Source organism: Fukomys damarensis, unplaced genomic scaffold (genome assembly GCF_012274545.1).
Source record: "Fukomys damarensis isolate Sample0158 unplaced genomic scaffold, DMR_v1.0_HiC HiC_scaffold_33, whole genome shotgun sequence".
NCBI lineage: Eukaryota > Metazoa > Chordata > Mammalia > Rodentia > Bathyergidae > Fukomys > Fukomys damarensis.
The window spans coordinates 4,264,334-4,290,506 of record NW_022900945.1 but is presented as its reverse complement, the minus strand read 5'-3'; the positions used below and the strand labels follow the sequence as shown (position 1 = coordinate 4,290,506).

The 26,173-nt window shown below is 44.7% G+C and overlaps 1 protein-coding gene and 1 long non-coding RNA gene across 2 annotated transcripts in view; one reads left to right on the top strand and one right to left on the bottom strand.

The window, feature by feature from the left end:
- Sgip1 (SH3GL interacting endocytic adaptor 1) overlaps positions 1-26,173 on the bottom strand; it is a 99,849-nt gene that overhangs the window by 19,132 nt on the left and 54,544 nt on the right. Inside the window, exons 15-18 of the mRNA XM_010605235.2 lie at positions 23,955-24,464; positions 18,855-18,985; positions 17,844-17,970; positions 12,925-12,984 (exon numbers count right to left, since the gene is read on the bottom strand). Of these exons, the coding sequence (XP_010603537.1) occupies positions 12,925-12,984; positions 17,844-17,970; positions 18,855-18,985; positions 23,955-24,464 (828 nt within the window). The remainder of the gene's footprint in view (positions 1-12,924; positions 12,985-17,843; positions 17,971-18,854; positions 18,986-23,954; positions 24,465-26,173) is intronic.
- Positions 4,479-8,509, top strand: LOC104848886. Its single transcript, XR_776574.2, has 3 exons — positions 4,479-4,555; positions 4,974-5,027; positions 8,438-8,509. It is a non-coding gene; the product is annotated as an uncharacterized LOC104848886 (long non-coding RNA).

Here is a 26,173-nt window from a genome sequence, read left to right as displayed (position 1 = left end):
GTTCAGTATTTACTGAGGGAGGGCCAGGGTCTGGAGGAGAAAGTTCTCCCTAACAAGGCTGCAGTGGAGAGGGCTGGATGCTCCTTTGTGGACTTTGGCGAGGGGGCAGACAGATCTGCCGCCCATGATTACAGGATCTCTAGAAGCGCCATATAGGAGGATGCTCTACGCAGCTCTGTGGAAGCTCTTGCTCAGCACCAGGCGGGACTGAGGCCCAGGGCCTGGTGAGAAAGCCCAGGACCACCCAGGTGGGGGAGCTAGGTCCTTAAGACTTCTGTATAAATATTTGGGAATTTTTTATCTTTATTTAAATGAATTATAGGCCTTAAGATCCAAGTTCTCTTCGGCGATCTTATAGAAATCTGTGGACGCTTTTCAGAACAAACCACTCTTATAGAAATCTGTGATGCTTTTCAGAACAAACCACGCATCTTTTACAGTGTTCAGAGAATGTGAAACACATTTCTTGAGGTTATAAATTTCTCTGGGGCACCCGGAAGCTGAGATAAGAATACCTCCTACAGAAGAGAGGGACTTCTGGAATCTGGAGTGGATAGGGTTGCACTGAGCTCGGTTTATACCACACTAGCTACAGTGTGCAGAATAATTCAGTGAGGGAGAGAAACTTCATAGGAGGAAAGACAGCTGAACATCATGGCACAGACCTAGGAGGCTGAGGCAGGAGGACTCCAAATTCAAGGCTGGCCCAGACAACTTTTGGACAAAAAAATCTCCCAGATTGATGTATCCGGAGTTGAGTAATTTCCAATAAATAGCGAATAGCTATCTAATACTGCTTACATGTGCTTATTAAAACCAAATGCAAGGAATTCTCTGACTTTTTGACTTCTCTCTCTCACCATAACTATCACAAAATTACCTCTCAAAATCGCCTTTTCTTTCCATCTAAACATCAAATTCTACCATAAAAAAAAAAAAAATAAAAAAAAAAAAAAAAAAAAAAAGTAAAAAAGTTAAAAAAAAAAAAAGGTCTGGGGATGTAACTTCATGAGAAGACTAAAAGCCCTGGATCACAACCCCCAGTGTGTATGTGGGGGGGCGGCTGGCAAGAAATGCAGATGTTCTGCAAAGAATTGAAGAGTCTTTCATGAAATTCTGAAAATTCATGAAATAGTGAAAGCTGGGTGATAGTAGTTTTTTTAAGTGAGTGACAATTAGGTGAATCACAAGGTCCAAAGAGCATGAATCAGAGGTTCCCAGTTCACCGGGAAGGAGCTCCCTAGGGAAACATCTCCAGTTGGCCTTCATCTGGACTTCTCAGTGCTTTCAATAAAACCAGAAGAAAGGCTAGAAATGGCACCTGGGCGGTGTAGGAATAGGGAGAGACACACAGGGACAGAGTCGGGTCTCTGGCCCTTGTTATCTAAATGACCTTAGGCAGGAGGAATGGAATAAACCCACACTGGAGTCTGGCTCTAAAGGTAAAACAAGGAGAAGCCACTGGCCGAGTGCTCAGTCCCCTCAGGAACAATCACTTTCTAAGGTGACAGTCGCAATGTAAGGTAATACAGAAGGAGTCCTCTGGAATAACGACAGATTCACTGAGAGTGTTCCAAACTGTCTCAGATTTTTGTGATATGGAGACAGAACTGCTAAAAAAAAAAAAAAAAAAATCAGCAAAAGGAAATGTGAAATTCCTGCACAGAAGATGAAAAATTAAACTTTTAATTTTAAAAGTAACAATCAAATGAAACAATTAAACTTGTGATTTGGGGAAAACTGGCTTGGTGGAAGAGTATGAGAAAAGAAACATTTGGGGCTTTTGTTGATGAATTTTCTATTGGCTACGAAACATCTGGTCAGCTGGACTACGTCAAAGGATAAGGAATCAATCAGCAGAATGAGTGGTTTTCTTTTCTTTCTCTTTTTGGTTCTGGGGATTGAACTCAGGTCCTTGCGCTTGTGAGCCAGGCGGCAGAACCACTGAGCTAAATCCCTGGCCCTTTGGCTTTGGTTGTTTCTGTGCACTGTTTTGAAGCTGGCCAGATGGGGAGGAAGACACTTCTGCACCAAAGACAAGCTGCTGTGGGCAATGAAGTGTGAGCCATCTGAGGTCCAATCTGTGTGTCTCTCGTGACTCTCAATCTGCCTCCTAACCCTAGCTATGCCCACCTCTGGGCGTAGTCGTCCTAATCAGCAATGTCAGAGACATACACAGAACAACAAACTCCAAGAGTGAACCCCTTTCCCTTGAAACGCACACCCCTTGCGTTCCCACTTCTCGTGCTTCTACATCACAGTGAACATATTTTTTTAACATTTCTCACAACTATGTTTTACTTTACATTTTCTGGAACATTCATAGGGAGTAATTTAAATCATCATTGTATAAACCGATGGTTTCCTCTGTAATTATTATCTGAAGATATGATTTTATTCCTACAAAGGATGAACAAACCAAAAGGCAGACCAATTTTAGTTGTTTGAATGCCAGGGTGCAGTATGTAAAGCTTGCCCTCCATGGAAATACTGTCAGTCACAAATGAATGCTTCTGTTCCCTATAGTGCCCAAGAAACTTTCTTACATTGGATTAGTGAAAAACTGGGCTAAAACCAGGACAATGTCAAGATGGTGAACAACTCGAACCTTATGTCTTCAGAAGACTGAGTCAGGCTTGTAAACTATATGTGGCATAAAATTACAATACAGGGACACAGAGGACCAGAGTTTAAGCCCACGTATGTGCCAGCTAGTAGTTTGGTGACCTCAGGGAAGCCCATTAATCTTAGGTTCTCCTGAGCACAAAGGGAAGGCAATAGTCCACCCACGATTTTATTTCTAGACACTTAAGGTTTTTACAGTAAGACAACTTTCTAACAGAGGAATGAGCTGCCCTGAAAATGGTGTCCCTTCTCTGGAGGCTTGAGTGGATCGGCCACACTGAGCCTCTGCTGTGTACAGAGGGTGGGACACACGTATGAAACTGGTGGGAAATTACAGAGCAATGGTGTTTGCAAACAGAGCGTGTAGAGTATTGTTCAAGAGCGAGATTATTTCACTGTGAGATTAATTGATAAGTGAGCAGTACTGGGGACGTTACTACAAGACAAACAGAAGCTCAGTCTGTAGAGTCATCCTGACTTAGGCATGGATCTGGCTTTCTCATTTATAATTTGTATGATTATGGACAAGCTATTTCTTCTCTCTGTGATTCAGTTTCCTCATCTTTAAAATGCTATCAATAAAAATAGCATCCATATTAAAGACTTGCAGTGAACATCACATGAGATGACACCTGTGAAATACTTAATGTGATATGTGCTTGAAACATATTATTGCCAGACATAGTGGTGCACATGTAATCCCAGCACTCTGGGAGGCTGAAACAGGAGGATCATAAGTTTCAACTCAGCTAACTTAGTGACTTAGTGAGGCCCATGTCAATATAAAAAAGGCTGGGAATGTAGCTCAGTGGGTTCAATCCTCAATAAAGCAAGGAAAAGAAGAGTATTACTGTTGTTTTTGTTGCTGTTATTTTGTGGAGGTCAGCTTTACTGAGGCAATTGAATTAGGCTTGATTCTTTGAAATCGAATAGATTTTTAGGTAGAAAATAAAGGGAGGCGGCCATACAAATAGAATTCTTCACTAAGCAGGGAGATAGAATTTTCAGGTTCCTTCCACTACAATTTCGCTCTCCCCACAGTGCAGTCTGCGTGGATATCTGCACTGTCACATCCCGCAGGTGGCTGTGGCATCCACTGCAGTTGCTGGACACAATAGGAGAGTGCACGTTTGACTCATTCACATGAACAACTTTATAATTTGCATAATTCATAGTAATTAGGATTTATTTATTCAAATGTTAGTTCCTGCAATAGTGAGGCATCATGCTGGGGCTGAGGGAGCACAGAAATGAGGCACATCTCTTCCTGGAGTTTAGTACAAAAGGGAAATCGAGGTTAACCACAAATGAAACATAAAGTGCTATAGGAAATCAGAGAACAGTTTAATACTGTAGAGATTATGTCACTACCATTAAGAATTTCAAAGTAATTCAAAGTGGAGGCAGTGTTTGCTAAGGTAACGCCTATGCTTGTCCTTTAGTACATCACATATTAACACTAACACCGGAGGGAGGGAGGGACGGGCGTGCCGTGGTTACCTGTATCTCCGGAGCCCACAGCCATCGCTCTTCCGTGGCAAAGCTGAACTCAATCCTCCACTTTCCTGGCCCCATCGCCAGTTGTAGTTGTCTCTGACCACACACCGGATCTAGTCAAGGGGCTTACTGATAATGTCCCTCCGCCCCATCACAGCTCTGTGACGTATGCGTGTTATTATCCCTGTTTGACAGGTGGAACAATGGAGGAGGTTCGAGGCACCCGGGAGCCTTGGGGGACCCGCCCAGCAGGCGAACAGGCCAGGGAGGTGGACCTGGCACTGTTCGAGTCTGGGTAATACTCTCTCACCTCCACCACTAGACGAACAAGGACAGCAGAACAGAATGGCCCTGGGCCCGCCCCAGAGGCTGAACTGCTCCTATTGGCTTGGCATAGCAGTTGCGCGGCACTGGAAAGCAACTGGCAGCACAGGTAGAGAATCTGAGCAATAGGGGCACTGAGTCCCCAGGGTGTGACTGAAAAGCAGTCCCCTGAGGCTCTCAGTACCAAGCAAAGTCACACCAGCACACATGTGCACAAACGTCCTCCCTGCCATCACGGCCCCGTTGCAATCATTTTGTGAGTGGTGCACTGACATGTGAAACACGAATGTGGGTGCAGGACCATGTAAAAACGTTTAAAGAGAGAAAGGGAGAGGGATTTTAAAAGACAAAGGGAAAGATAAGGAACAAGAGGAAAGAGACAGGAAGTGAAATGCATAAATACAAAAAAAGAATAATAGAAGGTGTACTTTCAATAAATGTTTGTGTTCTGTGCCCCAGAGATGTCGCAAATCCCACTGCTGCCATAGGTACTGACAGGTACACAATTTCCTTTTAACATCTGTTAGGTGCTGTGTCCAAACTCTGATCACCTTCAACTGCACGACAAGCTTACCTTGCAGGTAGGCACCATTACTCATGCCCTTTTCTTACAGGTGAGGAAACTTAGCACTTAAGTGTCCTGCCCAAATTCAGACATCAGGTGAGCTGCACTTTTCTCGGTACTGGGGATCGAACTCAGGACCTTGCACTTGAGAGGCAGGCGGCGGCACCACTGAGCTACATCCCCGGCAGTGAGCTGCACTTGTCGTTGTTAGGTGCCCATTCTGTCCCAGAGTCTGGGACTGTGTCACGGGTGTGGGTTTCAGTCTTCACTGTGCTCCCTGCAGACCAGTGATTCTAGCCACATCTCCATGACAGTAGGACAGTCGTGCCCATGTGCCCCTTATCCAAACGCACGGAGTGTGCACGCTACTGATGCAGATGTGATGAAAGCAGCAAATGTTACCTTCTGCTCATCAGCTGTTGGACACAGTCAGATGACAAAGGAGGTGGTTTTGCACATTTAGAGAACCTTCCTCATCCTGCAGATCACAGACCCAAACATCTGCCTGCTCCACAGACCCTGCTTCCGGTGTCAGGCAAATGGCCTGGGTACCAGGGCTGAGAGAGCAGAAAGCAGACCCAGCAGATGGAAGTCTCGAGGGCATAAAAGAGAGATGTTCCACCATTGTACTGAGAAGGACAGGTCTAAAAAGCTGACCATATGAGAGTGAGTAAAAAGAGAAGTTATTTTCAATTCTTTGATGGCTTAATGGAACATATTCTGGATATAGTACAGTGATAAAGGTGAAAAATGTTGAGAAGCGGTTATATCAAATCAAATCCTGACTGTCCCTCACTGTGAGACTCTGGGACAATGACCTACATTCTGGGTATCACCTTCCTCATATTGGAGAACAGAGGCAGAACTTTCTGCAGATTGAGCGGTTAACTGCGGTGACACAGCGTGGCCTTGTTATCTGAGGTTGGAGAAGTCACTTAAAAGTGATATATTTAAAACAGGCCCTGACATTTAATGACACACAATAATAGGAAGGTTTGATTGAGATGCTAAATTGCCATAAACTAAATTTGTGAAAAGATCTTTTATTAATAAAGTTGAGGCTGCAATATTAATTCATGAGTTCTTAGGATGAACAGAAATGAATTCTATTGATATTTTCGAAAAGGGCAGTTTTTTTCTGATAAAATTGTATTACAAATCTCCACACCATCCAACAGTCAGGTTTGGATTTAATTGATGACTATAAGTGGAGCTACTGTGGAGGATTATTTGAGAGTTTTATGAATTCTAAAGATCTTGGAATTTCCTTTTAAACTGGATATAATGTAAGCATACATTTTCTTTATTAATAGTTTTATTTCTGTCAAACTCTCCTTGGACAAGAACGTTGGTGTTACTGAAGCAGTTTCCATCATCACTACCCTTGACTTCATAGAATTCTGCATCCATTCCAAGACTGGCAATTTCACTTTGCAAAATATATGCATTGCATTTGCTTTTTTTAAAACTTAGGATGCATTTGAGAGAAAAAAAAATCAAAAGGCTAACTTAAATATCACATAATTAATGTGCATGAAATAAATCATGATCAATGATAAGATGGAATCATATGTCGATATTAGAAATACAGTAATAAAAATGGAGCTAATATTTGCATATCTCCTTTTGCCAATTAGATTGGAAAAAATGAAAAACACTGACATAACCATGTTGGTGAGGTCATGGAAAAATAGTCACATAATGCTAAGGGAAATGTTAACCAACACTTTGGAGGGACGTTTGCAATATGCAGTGGTGTTTGAAATGTGAATGTTCTTCACACAGCAATTCCATTTTTAACACTGCATCTTTAGGGTGCTTTCAGAGAACTACAAAAAGCTACAGGTTCAAGGCTAGGCATTGCATCATTTTACATAGAACAAAGGTAAAAATCCAAATATCCATGAATGAAAGACAAGTATATGTATATAACATACTACTTTAGAAACATTAAAATGCTTATGTACAGTAGAAGTTGCAGAGATAGCAAAGAGCAGTCAAAACTTGTCAGGCTAAGTCATTTCATAGTTTCTGCAAAGTGGAAGGAGGATATGGAAAGAATGACAGTAAAAAACAAGAGAAAACTGGATGTTGTGCATCTATTGGTCCGCTTTCCTATTACTGGGACAAAATACCTGACACAGCTTAAAGCGGGGCAGGTTACTTTGGCTCATGGTTTTTGCACATTCGGTCCATGGTTGATGGCCCCAGGCAGGAGCCTCATGATGGAAGGTCCTGAGGGAGCAAAACTGCTTGCATCATGGAGAACAGGAAGCAGAGAGGGGAAACAGCGCAGGGAGGGAGGAGCAAGGGGCCAAATGCAGACTCCAAGCTCATGCCTCTGTGGCCTTCCCAGGCACACCCAGCGGGAGCTTCATTAATCCCCCATGTGCTTCTCAAGCCAGTCAAGTTGCAAGATTAACCGTCACACTGCACAATTTGCAAATGGTTAAAAGAAATCCGAGGAGGTGGTGTGATTTCTAACATACACAGGTCTATGAAAGTTCTGTGGATACACAAGGAAGCACAGGTATATTTGTAATTAGTCTTCTGAACTGTCTTTTAAATAAAACAAGTATTTAGAGCTCAGTCTTTAACTCAAACTGATATACCGTGCTCTGTGGTGTCTTTTTCACTAAGTGACAACTGAAAGTTAAAAATCAAGTTTTTGGGCCAGGGATTTAGCTCAGTGGTTCCAGCACCTGCCTTGTAAGTGCAAGGGCCTGAGTTTGATCCCTGCTACAAAAAAACAAAAACAAAAACAAAAAAACCCACATTATTTGAATTTGTAAAAATATTATGCTTAAACCAATATGATTAGGACCAAAAATTCTGAACTATTCTCAAATACTTTGTAGTGGCATAGAAGACATTCTCATATGTTAAAAGAAAAAGATGCATAATTATATCCTGTATGATAATGTAAATTACACACACACACACACACACACACACACTCACACATAGGCAGAGCCACATTAAAAGAAATCTTAGAATTGCGGTCTATCAAAGTAACAGTGGTTATCTATTGTTCCTGGATTATAGATCTTTTACAATTTCTTTATACTTTTATTTCCCCAAGTTTAATGTATAAACAGACATTGAGAATTATTCTGGGATTTTATTCCCACTCTTTTTTTTTTCAGTACTGGGGATCGAACTCAGGACCTTGCACTTGTGAGGCAGGCTTGGCACCACTGAGCTAAATCCCCAGCCTTCTTATTTCCTGGATGGGTCTGTAGAGTGGAGAAGCAGGTGCTGGCAACTCAGCCTCCTGTCAGCTACTCTCAGAGGGGCAAACACGCAGCAGCAGAGCAGGGAGGATGTGGATGGGTGAGGGGACTCCAAACGCCCAGTGTAAGGAAAGCGGCTACTAACTTCAGTCTCTCCCCTTTCTTCTTCCTGGACTCGCTCCCCATTGTGAAGATCCCAAGTGCGCCAAAACATCCTGAAAATCAGCCCTGCACCCACTCCCCGGATGCTGCCCCACAATGAGCCTGGTGTCATCCTGGGGGCTGTGGGCCCCCCGGTCAGCTCCTGGAGGAGCCACGCTGCCCTCGGTGTTGGGCCAAGACCCACATGGTCAGCATCCTCTGCCTGTAATTTAACCAGTTCCAGTGACTCCTACAGCAGAGCCAGCCTGCGAGAGGAACCGGTCTACACTGGCAGAAATGAGGGTCACATGCATGGTACGAGACAGCTGACGGCGGAAAAGGGTTCAAACCCTAAAAGCAACCATTTCAAATCTTTGATCTAATAAATGAAACCAAGCAACATTCTTAGCCCATGCCTAACATGCTAAATATTCATTCATGTTACCGTTTTAGATAATAAAAATATTTGTATAGCACTTTATAGTTGCAAAGGCCTTTCACAGCTAACAGACTAAAGTCTGTCTGAGGTGTATGTGGTACCACTTAAATACGTCCAATCCAGCTACATAAAAGGGTTTAGACGTTGGGGACTTTCCCGAGCTTCTCTCTTTAAATACCAGCATACCTTTCTCACTAATTTACGTCATCTTTCCTTTCTAGGGTAGTCAGAAGTTCATAAAAAGAGTATTTTTTTCTGCACTTTTCCTTTTGTGGAATTGGGATTGAATGTAGGGCCTCATCTATGGTAAGCTGGCACTCTACCACTGAGCCACATGGCCAGCCCATAAGAAAGCATTCATGTCTGAGAGTCAGGAGGGAGAAGGAGAAAGAAGGTACGATCACCAACGAGACGTGGGAGAGGCCCAGTCTGAGGCTCGACTTGTCTCACTGAGCCTGAGGCTTGGCCAGACCTCGCCTCAGTCTTGGGCAGTGAGAGATGGCAGCCCAGCAAGATCTGGGCCATTAGATTTATCCTACAAAAGCACAACCACTGACTGTCATACTCAAAATTAATCACTCATTTTCTTAAAAAAGGAAAACACCGTGGAGCATGTTGGAGTTCGAATGTGTTCTTTTTCCAACATGGCCCCTGAAAGCCAGCATTCCCTGACGTTCAGCCATCGCTTCTATAGATGCAGCCCTTACTTCTAAGCAGATGGCCCCTGAATTTCCACAGTCCATTTACTTCTGGACTTGTGCTACTTAGATGCTTAAGTTTCTCCATGCTTCTAGTGATCAAAATCTAATTTTTCTTTCTTAAAAAATTCTTAAAATTCTATTTTGTGCAGGGCTTGCAATTCAAATTCCTTCTTCCAGTAAGAATATGACCCTGTCTCTTTAGAATATGACCTACTTACCTTTCAGCTCATCTCTTCAAATCATCCTCACCTTGCTTGGCTTATTTTCCCTCAGTACAGCCTGGATATTACCCATCTAATGCCTTTGTTCAACTTATTCTTTCAAATGGGGCCACTCGTGGCTTTCTGAAGTCCCATTTGTCCTTGCGTGTTGATCAGCTCAGGTCCCTCTTCCTCCAAGAACTTATTCCAGCTTCTCCCTAGTTAACAAATATCTCTCTTTCATACTTTCTGGAATGTTTTCCCAATTCTACTATGGCATTTGCTCTAGTGTGCCTTTTACAGGAAGTGCTAAACTCTTGTTTCTTGTGACTTCCTGGAAGCCATTTTGTTTGACCACCATCACTCCCACAGAGAAGCCTGTAGCTAAGAAGAGCTCACAGAATAATTACGAGGCTCTGAATGAGGGAATAAGTGAGCTAATCTTTAACTTTTCTATTCTGTTCATTTTGGCTCCATTTCTCTTTCCCTGTTCTAGGGAAGTACTGAATTTATATTTCAGGTTGCAAAATTGTAAGACTTCATTCTGGGTAAGTTAGTTTCCCATTTAATAATCCAGGCAGACAGAAATCCTGGTGTGTAACCAACTTCCGCACCCAGGCAACCGTGACTTACCCTCGGGGCTCCTCCTTTCCTCTCTGGGGAAGGATAGTCTTCAATCTTGAGCAAAGAAAAACTTGATCAAGTAAGACTATATTTGCTTTCTTGTGAGTGAGGGATACTTCAGAAACAGCTCTGTGTTTAGAGCACTATGGCCAGAAGAGGAAGAAATGCACCATCAACAATGCTGAAGGACAGATAAGTCACAACCAGAGGGCTGACAGGTTGCATGAGAGAGAAGGAAAGTACTGGAAATATGAAAAAGGTGCATGTTGGAACCTAGTCCCGATCTTTTCCCTTCAATCTCCTCATTCAGTTTGTATGCAACCTGAGAGTCAGACTAAAAAAAACCTCTCATACTGCAGAGTACCGTAAGAAACAGTTATCTTATTTGATTTTAGATAATTATCTTGCCAGGTAGGCATGGCACCTTACATTTAAAGATACTTTAAAATGGAGACTTGGACATTAATGGCTCAAGATCATATGGTTCTGAAGTGGTACAATTCACACTAACAGTGATTACAAGCATCACTTTCATGATTTAATACTAGGGTCAATTTAACCACTGACGAGGTGAATAATTTGGGGAGTTACCTCGTTCTCAGAGCCTCTGCTAGTAGCACCCCCTTGCATGGCCACGTGGCTTACACGAGCTTGTGGATGTACAGCGATTAGCTTGGAGTGATCGCACCTTTATTACAGGCAGAGATAGGCGCATGCAGGTGCGTAAACCTAAACAACATGGTGTGCTCGCTAGAGCAGGGGCTGCTAGGGGAGAACTTGGCACCCAGGAGTGGGGTGTCTAGGAGGCTGCATGGGGACGAGAGGCTGAAGCTCGTGTTGATGTTAGACACAAGGACACTCGAGAACCTCTGGCGACAAGTAGTTGTCTGTTTTCTCACCACCACATACAAAAGAGATTTACAGTTACAGAAGCTAACCCAGGAGAGGGACGGCACATCTGTGGAAACATCTTGATCTTCAAATGCTCTAGGGATTTGTCATGGAAATATCCTTCCTTCTCACCTCAGAAGGACAGCTGATGGGTTCTTGGATGAATTTAAGAAGTCATTCGTAACCCAGTGTGCTCTTTTCCCAATTTAAAATGAACAGGTTACAATTCCAGTAGAGCTGCTTATAAAAGATCTATGTTCTGCAAAGCTTCGGGACTCTTGTGAGGCAGAATGACATTTTCCTTTCTCAACCTACTCAGCTGTAACTTCTTCTTTGGGATTTGCTGGCCAATAAAAAGACACTGAACACTTTTTAACTCCACCTGATTCAAACAAAATTTAGGAGGCCACATATTCTGGACCTTGCACCTTGGTTATTATAAAATTATGACTTAAGGCAATGAAGGCTTTGATATCATGAGGAAAATGTGCATCTTCCCAAGAAGACTGCCTGGTATCTTTCCATTATCAGCACTTTCCACTGTCCACTGTCAGGAGTGACATCGGAATATCAGACCACCCTTCCTATACCTACCCGGGCTGCTCTAAGCTAAGGGCTTCTGTATCTAGCACCATTTTGCCAACAAATTTCACTGTTGGGAGAAAAAAGCTACAAGTATTTTTATATATACAGTATCAGCCACCCTAATTTTTAAAATTGCATTAAAGCACACATTGGAGTTAGGAAAATTCCACTTGTCATTAAACACAAACACAACTTCAATATTGAGATTTGGTTCTAGAATAGAACATTTCTTGGCCAGTTTTTGACCTCTGGATAAATTAAAGTATTTAAAAATCTAGCAACTAGGAGCTTATATGATAAATCTTTCTGTGAAAGGAGGCCCATTAATTAAGTTAAATGAGTTCATTTCCCCCCACTATTAGTTTAAATGGGACATTTTTCAACTGCCAGATTTGTTGATTTAGATCTTAAATATAAAACAGAAGAAGGTTAATCCTTAATAATCCAGGACATAACAAATTACCAAACACTAAGCTTAGAAACCTGGCATCGTATTTATGTCTATTTTCCCTATTCTCCTAAAAGGGCAAGTCCAGCAATAGTTGTCCATTTTACTACAGTCATTTCAGTTGCAAATCAAACCTACTAAAACCCTCCTTGCCTCCTTATTTTCTGATACCCTAGGTATACCTTCTCATGAGAATATATGCACATATTTATCGCTTACAATAATGGATGCTATATCTGGAATATTAATTATCCAAAGCACAGTTAAATGTCAATAACAACCACAGTGTCCTTCTATTTGTCGCATTCCATTTGCAAGAGTTAGGAAAGAGCCCTGGTTGACAGAGTTAAGTTCATCGGTCAAAAAGAAGGCATGTTTTGTTTTGTTTTAATTGATCACAATTAATTAACTAAAATTAACAGCAAATTCTCTTTAATTTGCTCAATATGAAAAATTGAAGATCACAGACAAACCAAATTCATGTAATGTTTTCTTTAGTCATTAAAATTTTCTAAGTAGCCATAGCATTTTTGTTTTCAGTGCAGAAAGCGAGATCAGAACTTTTGAAGAGAACTGGGATTTGGAACTGCCACTGGGGAAAAAGGACGAGGGGAGTATAAATCAGGATCTGGTATGCTATGCACTACTTACCTTCAAAAGTCAAATAAAACTTTCCTCTGTCAAACCAAACGAGGGAAGGCTGCTCATTCTCTGTATGGCCAGGAGTTGAAGCGGGACGGGAAGGTTAAGGAGAGGGAGAGAGAAGGACAAAACATGAGTTACAGAGCAGGTCACTGATCTCGCTACGGGGAAGGGTGGAGGCACTGCATGCCGTCAGCGTGCGGGATACGGGGAAGGCTGGTGGCCTAGGCGTTTTAGTTGAGGAAACAGCAAAAGCAAAGCGTGGGGGCCTAGAGGGATGGGTGCGGTCGTAAGTGGCTTGACACTGGGTGCTTGTGCCTGGAGCGGAAGTCTTCCTGGCCATGCAGGGGCGCCAGCGTCTTTTAACCGTACTAATTTGGGCAAACTGTCATTCAGCAATTGCTGTAACAATTTCATCTTCAGTGTCAACCCCCTTTTAGGTTTCCAAAAAGATTAACTCAAAGTTACGGAGCATCTGAATGATTAGCTTAGCTTTTCAATGACACCAGCATTGCAGATCAGTCCTAAGTTCATGGCACACCACGTAGTTCTTCTGTACCCTCCAGTGGGATCAGCTGAACACACCTTTACCCGGTACTGAAGAGAAAGTGTGCTCTATGGTGCCCGGCCATGGTTTCAATTTAAAAAGCAGTCACCCGACATGTGATTCTGAGCAGTTAAACTATTTCTTCCTTTGGAAATTCACGAAGCAATGGCATCTCGCCTTTTTTGAACCTTTTCACTGAGAAACTGTCATGCAACCTGCTGCTTTTTATCACTCAAAAGTGTTTCAGGGTCATGAGTTCCAGGATGGGTGGCAAATGGACACCCATGAGGTGAGGAGCGTATCTATGACGTTTCCAGCATTCAGATGGACAATGGCTTGGCTTTTTAAAATCTAAAAATCTAGAGATCACTCGGCTAGCACCATACCTGCAGGCGTGTCACAGCGCCTTTCAAACGAGGGCAGTTTGTCATAAAAAACATCATCTTCTGACACTACGAACCAAAGAAACATAAACGAATGGAAACGAAAACACAAATAACAAATCCCAAATGAAATCAAGTAGTGCACCTCACTGATAGGAACACAGGAATGACTTTCATGAAAAAAGGAAACAAGACACTGGAATTGTGATTAGAGTATAGAAAGTGATGCGCTTCTCGGATGATGATTCTATGAGCAGGAACTAAAATTTTTTAAATGCCAGATTTTAGCATCTGTGAATCTGGCAGAAGTCAGATCCAGGGAAAAAAAGTCCAGCCCAGCCAGGCACTGTCATGAATAATTGACTTGTGCAAGTGTATTCTACTCCAACACAGTTCTAAGAGGCCAGACATAAGCTGTGCACGGGAATCTCCTGGACAGCCCACACCTCACACAGCTTTACAGAAGCTGGCTCTCAACATGGCCACAACAGCAACGGTATAAATCAGAGTCCCTGGGTGAACCGTCCCATTCCAACCTCACCAATGTCCAGGGTCAGTTGCCCAGCACCTGCCTTTGATTGTTACGGGCTGTTAATTTTGAACAGCATTGTCATAATTCTATCTTTGGCTGTGACATCCAGCCACATCTAAATGTCTTTGGGAGTTGGTCACAACATTAAGAATCATGGCTCTGTTCTCCATGCTGTCAGATCTTTACACACCTGCTATCAAGTACAGGTGCAATTGAGGCGTTTACTCTATGTGATTAAAAAGATAGTAATGCTACAAGTCTTAAAAGTGTAATTACAACCTTACTAGAATGCTGACCAAAATCTGTACAAAGACCCATCTACAATGTAGAGAAGTCAAGAACATAAAAAGGGTAGGAAAATATCCCATACTGTTTTTGGGAAATATTTGATTTGCTTATTGCCTGGGCTTTGGGGACGAGGCAGGGAAGCTACTTTTTAAAAAAATTATTGCAAAATATTCCTCAGGACTCCATTGCAAGAAGACTACAAGAAAGACAATTTTTCTTCTCTATCAATTTCACCATGAATTATAGTGTAAAGTTTTAGGGTGTCACCTGTCAACTGGCTCTTCTCAGGCATTGAGCTTCTTTAGTGGCTGGAATAAGTGAATGCAAGTCCTAAAATATCTATGGGAAGATCTATGGGACAGGCCCTTCCAACAAAATAGCATTTTGTGCAGAATAATTGATACTGGTAGTTTTTTTTTTTTTTTTAAGAAAACTTTAGTTGCTGTCTATCTTGGGGGACATTTTTATGTTCTAGAAACTATAGTTGCATCACTGACTATAAATCACTTTTGCTCATGGTTCTAGACCAAAGAAAACATCAAAATCCATCTGAGGCTCTCTTTGCTTATAACACAAGATTGCTTTTCCTTCATTACAGATTCCTAGGATGTTAAAAATGTAAAGCAAAATGCGTTATTACTAATTAAGGGATATAATTCACAGTGAAATTGATAGAGAAGAAAAATTGTCTTTCTTGTAGTCTTTTTGCAAGGGAGACCTAAGGAATATTTTTCAGTAATTAAAAAAAAAACTTGTCATACCTGTAGATATAAGAAAGAAGCAATAAAAACTGTTTACAATTAGAGGTAACTCTCCATTATCTCCGCTGTCTGTCTCTGTCTAAAAATGTGTTTCTTATAATAGAATTCAATATTGTCCCTATCCTTATACTATTAATATTTCTCCACATTGTACAGTATGGGTCTTTGAGCTTTATTTAATATAAGAAGAGTTTACTGTATTTCACTGATTCTAAGATATTCATGTTTCCACATTCTCAGTTATTTAACAGTGGGGTGGGTTTTAGAATTAATATTAAAATGCACTGCATCATATCTCAATGGGCAGCTTTTTCTCTTAGTTATGTGTAAGATAATGGTACATATTAAAATTAATGCTGTCTTAAATTCAGTAAAATACAACAAATGGAAAGTTCAGTTTCTTATATGGTATCAGATTTCTACTCTGTTATCACTTCTATTAAAAATTTCATATCTATAGCCTTTTAGGGCATTTTCTTATATGTGTAGAGGCTTAGATTTGCTGTTAAAAATTTAGTTCTCAAAAATCGCTTTAAAGTTGGCTCTTCTATCGCCACATACTTGTCCCAAGTATGGCCTGACTGCCACAGGAAATGTCAAAAACACCTGTGGCCATGGGAAGGGAGCGTTGAGATGTGGACTTCAGGAATTTGCTGTGGCCACAGCCGGCCATCCTTGGGCCTCAGACTGCATTAAGCGGGCCTTCCGTGCCTGCCAGAACAAGGTGCCTTGGTGCCAAACAGCCAAGGCACATCCTCCCCAGGGACAGAGAAACAGCAGACATGAAGCTGTTGCTCAGCCAGTCGCTCAGGAATGCGGCCAGGTGATGCACAGTAGGAGGAAGTGAGGAACAGGAGGGTGAGGGAGTCAGTGGGCAGGTGGACAAAAGCAAATAAAAGCAGCAGAGGCAAGCAGGTGGGGTCAGGGTGCCCCTCACAGTGAAGCAATGTGGCCACCTGCTTAACGCTTCTCAAAAGGATGCATTTTAGATGTATTGAGAATCAGAGTCACTGGCTGGGCATTGTAAAGTGTGCGGCCAGGAGGACAGAAACACACGTTTCAAAGCATGGGCCCAGTTCACACTCCCTCTGTGTGCAGTTTTCTCTCAGCGTCACGGTGAGCTGAGAAGATGTGCCACATGGTCCATCTGGGGTCACCTAGGGTCTTCTTCCCCAGTGACATTCACTCGTGCTTTCCTCTGTGACCAAAAGACAAATCACACGGTGCGTGTGTGTGTGTGTGTGTGTGTGTGTGTGTGTGCAGTGATCAAGGTGATTAAAGAGGGAGTTAAAAAATAAAGTAGGGCTCTAACAAAACAATAAACAAAAGATCTGAAAGCAATGAGCTAAAGGGCACTGAGAGACTGGAAACCCCACTTCGCCCCAGTTGAAGCGAAGGAACAGATGTGGCCACAGTGTATACTGTGGGACTGGATTCCTGGCTAGAGTTCTGAGAAATGTAAAGGGCTCTTCCGGGTGGTTTGACTGAGAGTATGAGATGGAGTTGAAATTCCCTGTGGGCCTCTGAGAGGCAGGCACCCTTCTGCTCGTTTCTCTGGGGAAACAGGAAGTTCTCATCCAGAGAGGCCTGGGCTTGGATCAAGCCATTTCCCAGCCAGGGCAGCAAGGCAGGAGGGGAGCTGGCTGGTGGCCTGCACAAATGAGAGGAGTCCGCACAACTCAGGAAGACGATGGGGAAGAAGGTCGCACGGGAATCGTGGAATGAGAAAGCCCAGGTCCCAGACACCATGCGATAAAGGGGACAGGACAGCAGGAGCCCAAGGGGGGGAATCAGGCTGTCCCCCTGGGGCCTGTCCAGCTGAATGGACACTCCCGAGCCTTCACTTCCGGCACAGAACAAGGAAAGAGGCTCAGAGGCTTTTACTGCAGATGCCAGAAATGACTTTTTTTTCCTGGGAAAATTGACTACATATCACTGAAAAGCAGTAGGAAAAACACGTCAAAAAATTTGTGGAACTCTCACAATGCCAGTGTTGATACCATCTGTCAACTTCAGGACGACCCCCAAATGATGCAGAAATGAAAGCTTCCAGAAAATAAACCAATTTTGTTGTTTCTGAGGAAGTACAGGGCTGGAACTTAAACATTTCCCCTCCAAGGAGGCTGTGTGTATTGTAAGGAATAACTGGATTACAAGACCTTCCTTGATGCTTTCCTCTGTGCCTTTTGTGTATAGCTCTGTAGGAAGCAGCATAAGAAAACACCTGCGAACCCAGGAGCTCGTGTTCTCGTTATTTGTGTGTCTGGGAAGCGCTTGGCTTCTTCCGCTGAGAAGAGTCAGGTGACAGGAGCAGAACACACAGCAGAACAATCTCAACCAGAAACACAGGCCTTGGGGGTCGTGAGAGACAGCCGGCCAACACCACAAAAGACGGAGAGAGAGGAGAGAGTGTTTACCAACGGTGGGAGTGGTGGCTGCGCTCAGGGAATTGGTGGACGAGATGGAAGAAGTGCTTTCCGCGCGGGCTAAGGGTGCTATTGGCGGAGGGCTGGCGGAGTGTACAGGAGGGCTAAAGGGCCTGGACTGCGGGAGAAGAAAAGAGGCGGACAGTTAGACACACGGCTTGTAGCGCTTTGCTTCCGTACTTTTAATGTCTCCCAGCCCTGGGTCGGACAACAGGGGCTCCTAGGGTCTACCGATGACTTCCTGTGCACCCCAAGGTGGACTCTGTGTGGGGCAGCGCTGGAGGACCCTAAACCACAGCCAGACAAACTCCAGGCTTGGAGGAGCTGGGGTCTGAAACGTCGTTCCCCAAGGTCCCCGGGACTAGGAGAGCAGCGCAGTGTGAGAGCTCACTCACATCTGAAGATCTTTCGTACGAAATCCTGGCCTCTGCCAGCCAGGCCACGATCCAAGTGCTATGGAGGTTGCTGCCTGTGACTCTGCACAGCTGCGGATGGGATTCACCTCTGCCACAGTCCCTGAGCTGTCCACACAGAATGCGCCACCCCTCCCTCACCCTTCAGAGAGTGTGAGCAACTCCAGCTACTCATCCGTCGGGCCACCACTCCCCTCTTAACGTTCGCCAGAGTGCCACCCACCGGTTTTTGGTCCCCACTGGTGTCAGGACCCAGGATCAGATGAGGGCCCGAAACCGACTCTGGCTCCTGCTCGGAGTTGGACAGAAGCAGATGAAGCTTGTGGAAGGAAACCTCTCTTTCTAACGGGGTTGGCACAACTGAACATCCGTCTCTTCCTTTGCAGAGCTGAGGGCCCATGTGTCCTATTCCTGTCTCCTCAGACCTTGGCTGCGAAGCTGCTGGGGAACCTTCGCGAGCCACCTGTGAGGTCTGGGCGCGGGCGTCTAAGTCTCAGCCCCCAAGTGGACTGCGAAGTGGTAGGGTTAGGCTGTACACACCTGTGCACCGGAACCACCTGCTTCTGATGGGGGGCATAGGGGCACCTACCACATCTCCGACCCCAGGTTTCCCTGGAGGCAGCTTCGGTCGTGACGGGGGCCGGGGAGGAGGTGGCGGTGGAGTGCTGCTGCCGCTGCAAGGGACCAAGGGGGTGGCTGGCCGGGCAGGCGACGACGCACCTGGAAGACAGGCTGGCGTTAGGGGTGGCTGGACGCCCGGGGCAGAGAGAGCCCACATCACCCACGATGCTGATCACTGTCGATTTTATTTTTGGCGACTACTGCACTAAAAGCTGCAGCGTGCGGGGTTTTTTTTTTTCTTTTTTTTTAATAAAGAAAAAAAACTTACTCGAACTATGGTTGATGGCGGAAGCTGAAGCTCGTTACCTTTTGTTGTCATGGACACCCACTGAAAGGTAAATCCTTTGCTACACTCTTTTTGAGACAGAGTGTAAGTTCTTATGACTTCTGGGTGGCTGCTAGGTGCTTTCCACTTTGGTCATAGACCCACCAGACTTTGGACAAAGTTTTTGATTTTTGTTTGTATTCACAATATATTTATGCCCAAGGTGAAAACGGAAGAGAACTTGGATGAAGAAAAATGACTTATCCACGTGGAATTTCTCGTTTTTAAAGGTGGATCAGACAATTAGGCTTCTGACCATGTGTCAAAATACAAACTTTATGGCTAACTTTATCAACGTAGCCAGACACTTGCTGCAAAAACAAAATGGGGCAAATGATAAGAAAGTGAATTGGCTGCTGGGTGAGCACTTTGCGGTTTGAACCTTCAGGATAGGAGCGCACCAAATTTGGAAGTTTACTTTGGGAAGGTGAGGCTTGGATGCCTGTCCCTGTGGAGTTTACCCATGGTGATTTCGTGAGGAATTTTGGAAGGGACTCTTGGATTTACTTTTCTGTTAGCCCATGACAAGCACACGAACACAGATGTCACACAGAGGCCGGCATGCACACCATCAGCACACCAGCGGGTCTCTGCTTCTGGGGTCCCCTGCCTTCAGTCATGTGTCTGAGATGCACGGAAGGCCACTCGGCCGCGAACTTAGGGGGTCACGCCCATACGAAGCGGTTGCTGTTCAGAGGTTTCCTCACTTTGGTTAGAAGCACAGGTTTCCAATTGTCTCCCCAAACCTGAGAAATCCCACTTCAGGGAGGGATCTCTTACCCTTCTCCCTCATCTCCCCAGCTTGCAGCCTCCCTCACAGCCACAGCACGGCGCTGGCACTGCCTTCTCTGGAGTCCTGCCCCAGCATCTCAGACTCAAAAGTTTTGAATTTTCAAAGAGCCTTGAAGTTAAGTAGTCAAACCCCCATCTCCGAAACTGTCTCCTCTTCGGAGTCCCCAGGCACGAGACACTTGCTTCTCTTTTTAACCACGCGAAATCTTGAGTGCGTTTCTCTGTATTGCTGTGCTGAGTAAAATCCCGCTGGTATAAAATCTACTCATGATAACTGCACCTGCCGCCCCCACCATCCGCACCTTCTGCGTTCTCTCTTCACTGCACTTTTTCTTCTCTGGGGCCAGGATCTATGCTAGGTCAACGAGGCAAGCTTCAGAGCAAGGTGCTGCTACATCTCAGTGGAAACAGGGATACGGACCTGCCCAAGACCACAAAGCTCGAATGTTCTACTTAACTCCAGAGCTCTTAAATCTCCCATGACTTTAGATAGACAGCAGAGCCTCGCTACATTTTGCATAAAACCTCTTCTTATTTTTGCTTAGTGAGCCTGCTCACATATCTTTCTGTGTAAATGCACTTAGTCTGTGGCTAAAGTTCTCTTTAGAAAAACAGAACCAGAAAAATGGGGAATGTTCTGGTAGGTCCACTGTAAAGTTTTCTTTGGGGTATTATGTAGGTAGATTTTTAGAAGATTGAAGTGACAGTGTGGGGATGGGAAATAAACCTTTAAACCATGGCTTTTGGCTTAAAACAAACTTTTGGCTTGTCTTAGGCAATCGAGTCCTTAAAAATATTGCATAAAAAAAAATCACAGCATAATGTACAGAGCTTAAAATCTCGTGGGGCAGCTCAGTTAGTAGCTGTCCAGGGCCCCGGGCCACAGGCTGGACACTTGTACTTCAAGCAGTGAGATCAGAACCAGAAGTCCCAGAGGACTCCATTGATGGGGTGGGAACCACATTCAGCTTTGGGAAAACCACGCTGAGGCCTGGCCCCAGGTATCTACGTGTTAGACATTTCTCTTCCAAGAAACAGATTTCTGAAGCAACCCCAGGAAGCAGTCAGCTGCTCTGAGTTTCCCTCCATGCTGCAGAAGAGAAGTTTAAAACCACCTTTCACTAATGCTGGGTGGTTACTGGGGTCTGTCCCTGGGGCAGTGGGGAATCGGGGACAACCCTGGATGGAGGGTGCGGTGGGTGGGCTGTGTCCTGCCCCCGCCTGCCTCTTGTCAGCTGAGGTATCTGCATCTTCTGAGCCTCAGTTTCCTTGTTTCTTAAATAAGATATCATTCTATCTTATAAGGTAACTGTGGCAGTGCAAATTGCAAATGCTCATGAAAGCATTTGCTAAAATATGAAATGCTACCCAAACAGAAGGCAACAGATACTGGTGATGGTGTAAAGATTATGTCTTTTGTTACAGATCCAACAACAACAACAACAAAAAGAGAAAATTGTTAATTGAAAAGTTAATTGTTTTCCTTTTTCTCTGTGGATGCCCCCAATGAACTTGCTTTTCTCTTTGCTGAATTGATGTAATAGATTTCTTTTTGTACAGTTAGAAGCCCCAGGTCATTTGGTCTAAACTCTGTTCTCCAGAACCTTGAGACTCCACAAAGAATCACCCCTGGAACATGACCCCGCACGCATCTGTAAGAAAAGTAGACCCAGTTTGACAAAGATAGGAAGTGTTAGTCCCTAAAGCCTAAGTGTTATAAAAAGCGGGGAATGAGAACCATTGCTCATCTTTTAAGCCAGAGGCCAGATCTTATTTTTTTGAATCTTAAGTTTACAATTTGCTAGTTTGGGTATATTTCATCAGTAGTAAGGTTAAGCAGCGAATAAACTGGGACTTTACTTATTTATGAGCTTCACAGGCCCGATTCGATCTTCCAATTAGAAACCGAATCCTTCAATGCCAGCGAAGTACAGCTTTTTCCAGCTCAATTATTAAGAATCAACAGTCTTTACTGGTAACTTTAAAAAATAATTTCCAAAAAGGTATGGAAAGTAAATATTAAAATAAAACTTTCAAAGATTCCCAAGAGAAAGCCAACACTGCTGTCTTCCTCCTCAGACTGACGGTCAATTCCATGAGACAAAGCTCTCCCAGGCTTTGTGGAAGGTGAGGGAAGCAAGGCTGATGACCCCCGCCTTACGGAGAGAATTGAGGCTCCCCTCTACAGGGACTGGGAAGCCTGGCTCGAGGCGCCCCCTAGAAAGCAACTCAGGCACAACCCTCTTGAAGCGTATCTAGCTTCTCCGGCTGTGCTAGCTGAAGGCTTCCCCTGCTGCCGTTCCAGGTCAGAGTGGAGACTCCCATCCCAGGAAAGACCAGAAAGCAACAGAGACTCAGAGGAGGGAGCTCGCCCTGCAGAATGAGAGACAGGACCACCGAGAGGCACATTTAGAGTGGGATTTGGAGATCTTGTGGGCAACACTGTATGGTACAGGTGGGTGTTTGTGGGGGAATAAGTTGGGGCATTTTGTGACTGAATCTTGCAAGAGCCTGGGCAGCACATGGATTAAGAACACGGGCTGGGGTCAGACGGACCTGAGTGGCTGCACCCCAGGTCTGCGACCCAGCTGTACAAACGGGCAAATTCTTTAACAGCTTTCAGCCTCCCTTTTTGCATTGGTGATAAAGGGAACATGACAGAACCGACCACGTAGGGCTGTAGTGTAGGGGGCACTGAGGGTGGTGCCTGGGGCAAGAACTGGGGTAGTTCTCATTGGTAAAATCAAGACCCACAGAGGTCCTGTGGTAGAGGCCTTGGCTGATTTTGTGTAATATAGTGCTGCCCAAACTTACTCGAGTGTTGAATAGTTTTCCTTTTGGAGGGGAAATTGGGCCAGAGGACACTCAGTGATGCAAAATATCGGCTTTGTGAGTGTGGTAAAGCCCACCTTAAAAAGCACAGAGGCATTCACAGACACAGAGCAAGCCCTGGAAAAACCTCCACCAGAAGTAGAAATGCCTGTCCTTTGTCTCCTAGATCCAGACATCTCACACTTGGGTGTCTTTCAGAGCAAAGGAAGAAAAGACAGCACCCCACCTCAAAGGGCCTGGACTGAACCCACATGTGCAGGAGGGAAGGACGTAGGACCTGGCCAGGGATGTGTGAGCAGCGTGGGATGAATGTCATGGAAAAGATGCACTGCAAAATCACATTTCCTTCGTGGGCACAGGAAGTGTTGTGGGCCTTTCAGAATTAGAAAACACACAACACAGCTTCAAACAAAGAAAAAAAATTAAATTCCATGTGACAATGTCCATCAGAGCCCCCGAAGGGGTGCATTTCTGGTAGATTTTCTCATCACCACACTTAGAGTTGAGCGCGTAGCATGTGATGGAGGTCAGGGGACAGTTTGTCTGCAGGGGCAGCCCGATGGGGCCAGGGTGAGACACGTCAGCTGCTCCCTTCCTGCCTCCCTCCCTCTCTTCTGTTAGTCTCTAAAATCTCCTAAGTTTCCTTTTCAAACCTTACAACTTAAAAGTTAGAGGGAATGGCATAGTTTTCTCCTTACTCATAAAAGAAAGAAAAAGAAAAAAAAGCAGGCTCACCCTCTCCCCACCTAAGGCCCTTGCAAAATACCTGACTTCTGGCCTCACCACACTGGCTGTGAAATCTGTCTTTCCAGAACCTTCCTGAAGGCCAAGCAATGATGTCACCATTTTCTTTTAAGACACGGATGCCTCCTGACTGTGGGGTGGCAGGCAGGGCTCGTCCGGGGCTGGGGTGCGAGGCAGGACACATCTGCAGACTTGGACCATGACTGCACTGTGAGCACTGGACGGGCAAGGACATGCCAGGGGCTGGGGGCACTGGACAGGGAGGAAGGCGGGAGCCCTGAAGCTGGTGCCAGGCGAGAGGAGGGTGTCGCTCACACTGCAGCAGCCACTGCCATATTCCCCGGCACATGAGCACACTCAACCCGCGAGACATACCACTGGTGGTCCCGGTACCACCGCCCGAGCCAGGTCCAGGGGACGAAACCACAGTCCTGTAGGTGGGTGGTGGCGGGGGAGGCGGAGTTGCTCTCTGCCCCAGCCCCCAATCCTTAGGAGATGAGATTGTTTCTAAGTAACCGTCTTTGATGAAGGTCTGCTCAGCAGCTTTCTTCTGGATTTCTTCTAAATTAAGTGGAGCCGGTGCATGGCGTGGGGGACCAGCCGGCCCTGGGGGACCCGGGGGACCCGGGAGTCCCGGGGGCCCAGGAGAGCCCGGAGATGGGGAGTCAGCCGGGATGTCTGATGCAGCCCCCGGGGACGCCACCTTTCCCCTCGGAGTCAACTCTGGAGTAACGTGTTCCAGGAACGTGTCAGAAAACTGCACCCACTTTTCTTCAGTGTTAACGGCAACGGACTTGGGGGACAGCACTGGGCCAAAAATGCTGTCCAAGTCATTGATGGATGGAAGTTTTTCAGTTTTGGCCTCTGTGGCTGACTGGTCATTTCCTGTGGTTAAAGTAGTTGATTTTAAACTTTTAATTGACTTTGTTCATCTTATCTGTATGGGGGATGGGAGAGCTGAGGCTGAGCCCATAAGTGTATTTCCTTGGGAGGGGCCGTGGTGGGCATCGTTCATGATGGAAAAATACTGGATTATGATCTGAGGGGAGGTCGGCCCCGGCTCCGTGATGGGAGCATCATGCTTGTATGCTATCGCTTGCTCTTTTGCAAAGTGACCAGTTTTGGCCATTTTCATCATTTAAGCGCTGAGCAGGATACATCTCTCCAGGCTGCTCAGCAGTGAACAAAAGCGATCATTCTGAGGGGAGGTTGTGGCTCACAGAGAGGCACAGACTCCCTCCCAACAGGGAGGTGTATCTGGGTGCCGGGCCTGACAAGACACACACACAAAAAGCACAAACAGCTGCGCACTGACAGTCACCCTCACGTCTTGTAAGGGTAGTCTACTCTAGAATGTTAAGTAGAAACACCAGGAGAAACTGATTGTATCTGTTAGTTTAAAAAAAAACGGATATCACTTTTAGCTGTATATCCTCTTAAATACATTGGAAAGACTTAAAGATTAAGAGAGAGACCCTCAAGCACACATATACAAACACGCACATACACACCCCAGGTACACACACAGGCTACTGAGCAGGCACCTACTACTTATTACTACGATGGCTATGTGTAAACCTGTTCAGTACAGAAGAAAATCGCCAACACGGCTGTGTCATTTCTTTTCCTGTCAAGTCTAGCCTGTCATAATTGGGATTCTGGCATAACTGGCTTTCTCTGAAGCCATGATACAGAAAAAATTGCTTTATTTTAAACATTAACAGCAGCTATTCTTTATAATTTGTATCAACAATACAAGAAAAAAATGTAAAAAACTATCTGCTACAGCTTGCAGGAGATATCTGATAACAACTGCAATTTGAGGGATTGTAATTATTTATTTTAGCAAAGGCTATTCAAATCAGAAGTTACTACTTAAGTAACTGGAAGGCACTGCTTTTAAATAACTCTTGGACAGCAAGAACTAGCTTGATATTTCCATATTTCTATTCTGAAAGAAATGAACTTTCAAGGCTTCAAGGCTGCAGAGAAATGGGCTAGCATTTTGCACGACCCACCGTATTTATACTCATGTTGCTGGTAGGGTTATTTACAGCTGACATAACTGATGGGAACCTGGAAGGCCCCGATGGCTTGGGCTTGCAAGCACCTTAATTTATGAGATGCTGCATGATTCTCTATCGGGATTGAGTCAATATCAATTTCTTAAATGATTGTGTCTCCCTTTCATTTTTATGGATAAATATCCTACTCTATTCTTATCAAACTCACCAGACTGCATAAATAGCAAAGGAAGAAGCTGCAAAAGAATTCCAAAAGTGACAGCCGCATTCTAGGGTCCAGATATGGAAATAGCCACTACTACTTCTGCTCTGCTCCTGCAGAGGGACTGGGCGGGTTACAAATTGTACAACACACAGCACTGATTGTCAGAGATGGTAAAAGTGTGCTCTGGGAGTCATCTGTCTAACAGGCTGTGGCTGTTCCTTGCCATTTCATAATCTCCACGCAGCTCTTCCCTGTGAGGTGCTAAGTACTTGAATGGCTACTACTGGGGAAAAATCCCCACCAATAGCTTACTGCCCACCCTGGGAACTTTGGGACGACTGCATAGACTGGACAGTTTCAGTTCT